General features: G+C 37.5%; 1 protein-coding gene across 1 annotated transcript; it reads left to right on the forward strand.

Moving 5' to 3' along the window:
• Nucleotides 1–2185: 2185 nt before the first annotated feature.
• LOC149255830 (heat shock cognate 70 kDa protein 1-like) lies at nucleotides 2186–2825 on the forward strand. Its single transcript, XM_089455145.1, has one exon. It carries the CDS (start codon nucleotides 2355–2357, stop codon nucleotides 2823–2825), a length of 471 nt encoding a protein of 156 aa, XP_089311271.1. The 5' UTR covers nucleotides 2186–2354.
• The last annotated feature ends 6972 nt before the right edge of the window (nucleotides 2826–9797 follow it).

Consider the following 9797-nt stretch of genomic DNA (forward strand, 5'->3'; position numbering starts at 1 on the left):
ATAGAATCATCTTGTCCTTTTGCTGAAGCAGCAAGGATACTGGGTCTCATAGTCATTCTCTCATTATTTGATTATTGCATTTTAGAACAAAACCCCAAAAACAACATAAACTATAAAACAACGAAGTAAGAGAAAGGTTAACTAAGCACATATAGTGCACCACACTTCATCAGTTTACGATACCCGGATTGATAATTTATGTAGAGCAATTTAAGACGTTAAATTGACTAGACATTTTGGCGCCGTTGCCAGGGAAGTGTAATTAGGAGACCTTATTTCTTACATCTGAAAAAAAAAAATTAACAATTCTTGAGTATGCTCTCCTCCTGCACTTTGTGTGATCTAGAGGATCAGAAAAAGGATTGTTAAGTAAAAAAGAAAAAATAATAATTCTTGAGTATGCTCTCCTCCTGCACTTTGTGTGATCTGGAGGATCAGAAAAAGAATTGTTAAGAAAAAATAGGAGACAAAATAAACTTCAACATTTCAATTGATTCAATAAAAAAAAAAATGATGAAAACAAATGAAACTCAACTACTTTGATAGGTTCAAATTGTCCAAAATCATCTGGTTATGCTTTGTAGTGGTCTTCAAAACACTGTATCCTGTTCAAATAAGGTTTTGCAACTTAGCTGCGGAAACTGCCCTGATTCCGCAGCTAGCTGTGAATTCCGCAGCTGTTTCAAGGTTTAGCAGGTTACATGCATCCAATGAAAAAACCAACCACATGGGCATCTTCAGAATTGTCCCGACATGGATCCTATCCTAGTCACCCAGCTCAGATTGATGAAAAACTAGCCTAGGACCTCAGTCAAAGTCTTGTTTTTAACATGTTTTTCTTGAAGTATTTGCTGCCTAAAATTGAAAATCATTAATCATTTTTATAAAATTTTACAATTTCAGAGAAAAAAAAAAAGAGAAAAACAATCTATGGCTATCTCCATTCCTAGTTTTCGTTGTGGCTTCAATAGAAAATCTGCCTCCCTGATCAAGCTTTGGCCTTAAAACGAACCTGCAAAAGCATTACGTTCCCTTTAGTTTTTTTCATGTCTCTTGCAAACAGCAGCATCAAATCAATTTCATCTCTGTGTAGGCTCTAAAATTAGAGAGAGAGCAGCGGTATGCAACAACATTGCATACTGTTTATCCCTATACATGTGTTTTTTGGTTTGTTTGTTGTGTAGACAAAAAATTAGCAGAAAATGATCATTACAAAAGAAAAAAAAATTCTTCTTGAATTCGTGCTACAACAGCGATTCGTTTCAAGTGAGATGCAAAATGATGCCTTTGCAATATCTGCACAGGTTGTCCATTACCCTTCCGAGGCATTGCTTTTTCATCAGAAGAATATATATCCAATCAATTCCTTTGAGTACTGCCTTTTCTAGAGGGTCACCAACCAGTTTGTTATTCACAAACACCAGAGCATGGCACACAGACAAAACTTCCAAAGTACGCTCTGGCACATTATTCATGTCTGTTTCTAAATTCAAACTGCCATCAAGACCAACAATTCCTCGAAATTCCATGTCATCTGTTGTAAGAATGCCAGTTTTGTCAAAGCAACATATATCCACCTTCCCAGCAAATGGAATTCGGAATGGTTCTGTACAGAATATTCCACGTAATTCAAATAATGAAGCCTGTGAGATATCCTTGAAGGCGTGATTGTGGATGCTCTGTTTTAGCATGAAAACAGAATTGTCAATTGTCGTTGGTAGTGGGAATGTTTGGACTGTTGGTCGATAATGCTGCATGGCGTGAGGTTCTAATAAAACCACCATTTTAAAGGCCGAATGCAACAATTCAGAACAGTAAAAATTGATAACTCAGAAAAAACGTAAACACAGAAAAAACGTCAAACTTCAAACGTTCGATTTGCCCAGATGGAAACGAATTTCAAAAAACTAAAACATGGGTTTTTTTGCCAGGTGGGTTAATTAGATAACCCAGAAACCGTTTGAGGAAATTCGAGGCGGTCTGGGAGAAATCTTCGGTTCTTCGGAGCCTCTTTTTTTGCCGCCGCGTGAAAAAATTGAGTTATTAACTGATAGTTTGATTAATTAATTAACTCCGCGTGTCTGAGGAGGAGAAATCCAAATAGGAGTCATCTATGTGCTGTTGTTCAAGCCTAATTATAGTCTTATTCGTTGTGACCATAATATCCGCAACCGTTTGATGAGCTGTGTACACAGTCATCCGATCTGGGAACAACCTACAGTTGCGTGGGTGTTTGGCACCACGACCGTGTGGAAATAATTCCCAATGATCAAGGTAACAGAACGACTCCTTCCTATGTTGCTTTTACTGATACGGAGCGTCTAATTGGGGACGCTGCCAAGAATCAAGTGGCCATGAATCCTCAGAACACGGTCTTTGATGCTAAAAGATTGATCGGCAGGCGCTTCAGCGATGCCCTTGTGCAAAACGACATGAAGCTCTGGCCTTTTAAGGTATTATCCGGCCCTGGGGATAAGCCTATGATTGAGGTCAGCTACAAGGGCGAGAAGAAGCAATTCTCTCCTGAAGAAATTTCGTCTATGGTCCTTTCCAAGATGAGGGAGATTGCAGAGGCTTTTCTTGGTCAGGCTGTAAAGAATGCTGTGGTTACTGTTCCTGCCTATTTCAATGACTCACAGAGGCAGGCGACCAAGGATGCTGGTCTCATTGCTGGCTTAAATATGTTGAGGATCATATGCAAAGATATCCAGGGAGGGGCTAGAGCCTATAGCCAGAAGACAATGTTTATACGCATGTTGAAACCAGATCTTGTAAACAGAGTCATCATAAGTTTTGGAATGATTGCAAGATCTTGTTGGATATGAAGTATCTATTGAGGTTGGACAGCAATTTGTTACAGCCTTCACTCCACATTTTTTTTTCTCTTCCACGCACACAGCCACTCCATTTCACAGTACTTTCTACACTCTGCACTTTCCGCAGCCAATACAGCGTTTCCGCAGCCAATACAACGTTTCCACAGCTGTTTTGTTAAACTCTAGGTTGCAGGTGTCATCAGGCAAAACAAGTCACATGGGTAGCTAGGGAAATGTCAGTACATGGATGGTGTCCTATTTATTCGATCAAATTTGATGAAAAAGACCCCGGTTAAAGGGAAGTCAAATTGTGTGTTATCACAAAGTCGCCACACTGAGTCGCTGCATGTCAAAAAAAAATAATAATTTTGAATCAATGAAATGAACAAGTTATTTTCTCACTTTTCTGAAGGTATTGATTAATTTTGTACTGATAATGAAAGATGAACAGCTAACTTTGTATCCAAGATTTTTAGCTACAGAGCTGTTCCCCAATTCCGCAGCCAGAAAAACCTCATTGTTCAAATCAGCCTATCTTTCTCATACAAAATCAGATTTTGATGATTTAAGTACCATTGGAAAGATCTCAACAAGATCTATACAATGAGAAATATATCATTAGAGTTTGAAATGGCAAATAATGAAATAAATTGCTGAAAAGAAGCAACATCAACTTGAGGCACTAATTCCAAAGCAGGTATAAATTCTTTTGATTTTTCCTTTGAGAACTTGTTTCATTAATACAAATTCTTAGTTTTGTGTGTAAATATCATAACTAGAGAGATTGATCACCTCTCTCCTTTGATAATCTTACATTTCATTGCAGAAGAAGTATTAGTTTTTTTGCAGGTTCCAGGAGGAAGGACAAATGACTACAAGAGAATGGTCTCTCTAAGAGACCAATTTGTTTCATAAGAGGATGATCAGCAACAAAGAGGAAATATGCTGATGTAAGATCAGATCCAAACACTTGAAAAACTTTCAGATACTATTGTCTCCATCACATCCATCCATCACATGCATACTTCATAATAAACCATTCACCTTATTCCACTCCATACTTTCCACTTTCATTCACATACACTTTCCATCTCTTTTTGTCCATTCATAACCCACAAATAAAAGCAAGAAGCTCATTCACATGCTTATTGCCCATTGCCATTTCTACTCTCCATTGCCATCTTCCATTTTCATTTTCCATTCCTTGTCATTTTCATTCCGCAAATAAGCCCTGCTTCAATGCAAATTATTGAGTCCATAGTCCTTTGAGTCTAAGTTCTTTGTAAAAACACCTTGAGGCTTGCATGCCTTAATGGCAAGTCCTCATGCTGACAAACAATGGGAATACATTAATGTCCCTTGTTCGTTAGATCTTCTAGGTGACTCGACATCAGCAAATTCATTCGTACCTAGCAAGATGTGTTTGGGCATCTTGACTCTCATTGTCATCAATGGTGAGAGTTCTCATGTTGACTAGTGGCATCCATTAATGGCCACTAAGCCAACAATTTCCTACTATGTTCGACATCAGAACATCTTTTCACATAGTAGGAATTGTGCCAATGAGTTTTGAAGACATGAAGACTATTATTTTCAGCATTTTGGAGCAGATTCAGCAAGTTTTAGTAGAAGCAATAAAAAGTTATCTTATCTCTCTATCCATGACTCCTCTTGATCAGCCACTTGAAGAAGAAAATGATCAGAAGTTTTCAGCCACCATACATACAACTCATCCATTCCAAAGAGTAAGTGAAGGTACGGAATTTTCTAACTTTTAACCATAGAATTCCATAAAAAGCTAGAATGATAACTGTTGGAAAAACATTTCTCTTCCTCATTTCATAAAATTGCCAATACCATCAGTTGGGGGGGGGGGGGGGAATACATTCATATTCATATCTTGCCATGTCCATATCATATTCAAGAGCTCACATACTTCCAACATATATTAATTATTACATTGCTATTATGAGCATACAATGGCTTTTGAAAAAGTGCTTAAAGGATAAATTGGATACAAACAAAATCATGGTTGTCACACAAGAACCAACCATCATGCAATCCAATAAAGATATACTTTGCAACAATAATCAAAATATCATTATGCAAAGTTCAAAGATCAAAATAGAAGGCAACAATAAAAAAAAAAAATGGTTGTAACACAAGAACCAACCATGTTGCAATTCAAGTAAAACACTTTGCAAAAATATGAAGTTATCAAATGATATCATGCAAAGTTAAGCCAAAGCTCAAGGATCAAAAGAGTTAATGTAATATATATTGCATGAGGACATGCAATAGCTTCAGTTGGGGGGTATGTTGAGTCTTGAAGATGTCATTCATTTGCATTACACTTTCACTATTATGTCCATTATATCACCTCCATTTCACTACTATGTCACCACATTCATCCCACTTTCATTATCATTGGGCCACCTTTATGTTTTTCCAATCTTTATTATTTCTAAGCCTTTTAAGTGAATTTGTGGTTAAACATTAGAAAATAATGTGCATATGCTTATACCTAACAAATGGGTTGAGATTGTTGACATGTGTAGGTTGAAAGGAGGCTTCTAGAAGACCCTTATGTGGCACTCTAAGGCCAAATTCGAATTTGGTTGGAAAGAATCATGGGATCATGAGGATATGTGTCACATCCCCTAATTGTATTGTAACTCTAAAAATACATGTGTCTTATCAGTTCCTATTCTGATTAGGACTCTAGAGGTAGAGGGAGAGATTCATGGATTCTCATTAATGAGATGGCTCTCATCTTTTTGTATAAATAGGAGATCTCTCTCCTTCATTTGCTAGTCTTTCCTTTTAGTCTTTTCTTAGTCCTTTTAGCTTGTTAGTCCCATGGCTTTTGAAAGCTTTGGAGAGCTTTGTTGTACTTTGCACTTTTGAAGAAATTGAATAAAGTTTTGATGTTCTCAACATGGAAGGAGATGTGAAGTAAATGTCATGGAGCATATTAGGATGTAAGTAGAGTAGATTTCATTTTGTAAATATTGCTTTGTAGAATGTAAGGTAGATTAGATTTTCATTCATGCAATTTCAATTCATGTAAGTGTGTTTAATTTTGCTTTGATTTCATGACTAATGGCATATGTGATCATCTTGTCTATGTTGCTGACCTTTATTTTTCTAGTTTGATTGTCATTAGTATCATTTCTTTAACTTGCACTTCACTTTTTGCTCTTAGATATCAAGTTTTTCATCTATTGATGGTTCTTTTTCCATAATCAAATAACTTTATTGGAGCCAAAATATCACTTAGTACAACTTGGTTTAGTTTGCTTTAAGACTCACATTGCTGACTTGTTCATAACTAGCTGAAAGGCAAAAAGGTTAAGAAAAGGTTAAAGTAGTGTGATTTGTCTCCTTTATGTAGTGTCACTTAGATTTCACATTTCATTTTCATTTTAAATCAGCAACAGAGATACTGGGCCAATGTCATTAGTCCTTTATTTGATGTCTTTATTTTCCTTTAAGCATTTGATTTCATAGGTGGTAGGGGGCCCCTGCCTTGTATAGTTGTCACTTTAATTTCTTGTATTTCTTTTTCTGATTTTCATGTATATTAATGTACAGTTTGAATCACTGCATTTTATTTTCTTTTTAACATGTATATTATTGTACATAAATTGCTTTCAAGTTGATTGTAGATTAGTGATGCACATAGCCTTTTAATGAACTAATGACGTGATAGAATCATCTTGTCCTTTTGCTGAAGCAACAAGGATACTGGGTCTCATAGTCATTCTCTCATTATTTGATTATTGCATTTTAGAACAAAACCCCAAAAACAACATAAACTATAAAACAACGAAGTAAGAGAAAGGTTAACTAAGCACATATAGTGCACCACACTTCATCAGTTTACGATACCCGGATTGATAATTTATGTAGAGCAATTTAAGACGTTAAATTGACTAGACACCTATCAAACCCACCGATGTGCGGAAGATTTCCTTCAAATCCAAGGAGGGCCTTTTTGAATGGTTTCTCACAACTTTCGGGTTGACGAATGCCCCGCAACCTTCATAAGATTGATGGACGACATCTTGTGACCCTTCACCAATGCATTCATGGTGGTGTATTTAGATGACATCTTGATCTTCAGCGAGAGTTGGGAAAATCACCTCCACCATATTGGACATGTCCTCCAAACCCTGCGACAACAAAAATTGTGTATCAATTTGGAGAAATGCACTTTTGGCATGACATAGGTTCAATATATGGAGTACATCATTGATGAGTAGGATGTGCATGTGAACCCAACTAAGATACAAGTCATTCGGGATTGGCCAACCCAAACCACTCTAACAGAGCTCCGCATATTTCTGGGTCTTGCCAATTTCTACCACATGTTCATGTTAGGGTTCTCTAATATCACTTGGCCTTTAAGTAAAGTCACCAAGGGTGGAGAAAAATAAACGTTCTTTTGGTCGAAAACGCAATAGAAGGTGTTTTTCGAGTTAAAACATCGCCTCTGCTCTGAACCAGTGCTCACATTACCATACCTACAGAGCCCATTTGAGATTGAGACAAATGTCTCTAACTATGCTATTGGTGCAGTTCTTACTCAGCGGGGGCATCCAATGGCTTACCACAGTGAGACAATTTCAGACACAGTATAAAAATATCCCACCTATGAAAAAGAAATGCATTCCATTGTACAGGCCTATCCTCAATGGAAGCATTACATTCAGGGGAAGGAAATAATCATCCACACATACTATCGACCTCTGCAGTTCATACGGACACAAGGTAATTTGCAGAGCGATTTCCATAAGAAATGGTCCACATACCTTCAATAGTTCCATTTAAACATTAAGTACAAGAAAGGAAACACCAATAATGTTGCAGATTGCCTCAACCGAACACCAGTCATGGTACTAATCACTGTGCTCGACTCCTCTTTGGGGTGGCCACATCTTTACTAGAGTGATCAAGAATTCGGCAACACATTCTAAACACTCCTCGAAGGTAAGAAAGTTCCAAATTTTTACCTCCAAGATGCATTGTTATACCACCTGGGACACATTTGTGTTCCTTTAAGCGAGTGTGCCAAGATTATTTGGGAGGCGCATCACAATTGGGTCACTGAACATTTCAGAGTAGATAAAATAGTGGTAGTACTGCAAAAGTATTTTTATTGGTCGAACCTTTGTCAAGATGTTGGAAAGTATATTAGATCCTACACTACCTGCGTCATTGCCAAAACAACCATCAAAAAGCAAGGCCTATATACTCCTCTGCCTACTCCTAGTCGACCTTGGGAATCCATCTCCATGGATTACATGTCAAGTCTTCATTCGACTAAGCACGACAACCACTGTGTTTTCGTGGTCCTTGACAAATTCTATAAAATGACATTATGGCAACCTGCAAGAAGAGTATCACAGGAGAGGTCACTACTAAGCTCTTCTTTGAGCGAGTGTGGGTACACTTTGGGATCCCATAATTCATTGTCTCAGATCAGAACAACAAATTCCCAAGTGAATTTTGATAAAGTCTCTAATCAATGTTGGATACCAAACTTACTAAATCCACGACTTTCCACCCCTGAAGTTATGGCCAAACAAAGGTCGTTAACAGGATGATTGTACACATTTTACACATATAAAACTTGAAGCATCCAAACACATGGGATGAAAGCCTTCCTTATGTCCAATACAGCTACAACAGACCTCTCCATAGCTCAACGAGCCACAACCCCTTTCAGGTAGGGTTTGTATTTCAGCCATTATGTCCCATTAATGTGGCCATACCATTTGTAGCTACTTAGGCAGATTTGGCTCACATCCAATACGAAGCCGACAGGGCCAACAACTTCATTTAGCTCATTCAACACATCTGCCAACAGTTCCATGATATATTGGACAAGGACCATGCAAGTACAAAAAAAACTATAATCATCATCAGGTGTTGCACAAGTTCCAAGTGGGAGGAAAAGCTTGGCTACATTTGTAGAAGGAGCGCTTCACCGGACCCCACCGCAAGCTTCACCCGCTCTGATATGGGCCATACACTATCACCAAGGCTATAGGGGAAATTCCTTCGAGCTCAACATTCCATGTTAGGCCCCTATAATACTAGTGATTTCCCCATTACTATTGTCATTATATCCCTTATTGTTATTATTGTGCCCCTATTGTCCCCATATTGTTATTAGTATGCCCCATAGAAACCCACTATTGTTAGTTTTGTGCCTTTATGTTATTACTGTTGTGTCAACTTGATTATATTACGGTCCCTTAGACTCCTATATATAGAATGGACATTTAGTCATTTGTATCATCCAAGAATTGTTCATTTGTGTAATGTAAAGGAGGTTTCCCCCTCGAAGAGGCTGAATTCTAAAGTGTTGATCTATCTTTTTTATCTTTTTGTGAGCTGGTTCCTAATATTTGGTATCAAAACTTTGTATTCTAGGGTTTCGCTGCTCCAAATAGATCATTATGGCATTTTCGCTATAACTTTTTTTCTGCGTCGTTTCAGAAGATAAAAAAAACCCCATTTGAGACGAAATCGTTTAGAAATTCGGTTCCGAATTTCAAAGCTTTTCTTGCTATATGTGCAGAGATATGATGTGAGGAAGTTAGGATTTTCGCAGACTCCCGAATTACATTCAAAACAGGTGACCTAGGAAAATCGTCATAACTTTTGTTTGGAGAATCAGATTGAAATTTTGTTAGAAGTTTCAAAAAGATGACGGTATATAGCCTATTGTGTATCAGTTTTAGGACCTAAGGTTGAAACAGTGTAACGTGGCAAGTCGTACAAATTTGCTCTACTAAACTAGTCTATAATCAGGTCACCATGGGAGATTTGGCATAACTATTTCTTGGAGAATCAAATCTTGATCAGAGTTGTGAGGTTAGAAAGAGGACTCAAAGGGCTACCGCAGGACAAGATTTAAGAGATTCAAGGTCCGCAATTATAGAGATATAGCAGATTCAATATCGAACTCTT

The sequence above is a fragment of the Pinus tabuliformis genome, chromosome 7 (assembly GCF_031772625.1).
Source record: "Pinus tabuliformis cultivar Carrire ecotype Pingquan chromosome 7, CPIR1, whole genome shotgun sequence".
NCBI classification, from domain to species: domain Eukaryota; kingdom Viridiplantae; phylum Streptophyta; class Pinopsida; order Pinales; family Pinaceae; genus Pinus; species Pinus tabuliformis.

Excerpts from the sequence above, each read along its gene's own strand:
- LOC149255830 (XM_089455145.1), top strand. The coding sequence starts at position 2,355 with ATGAATCCTCAGAACACGGTCTTTGATGCTAAAAGATTGATCGGCAGG.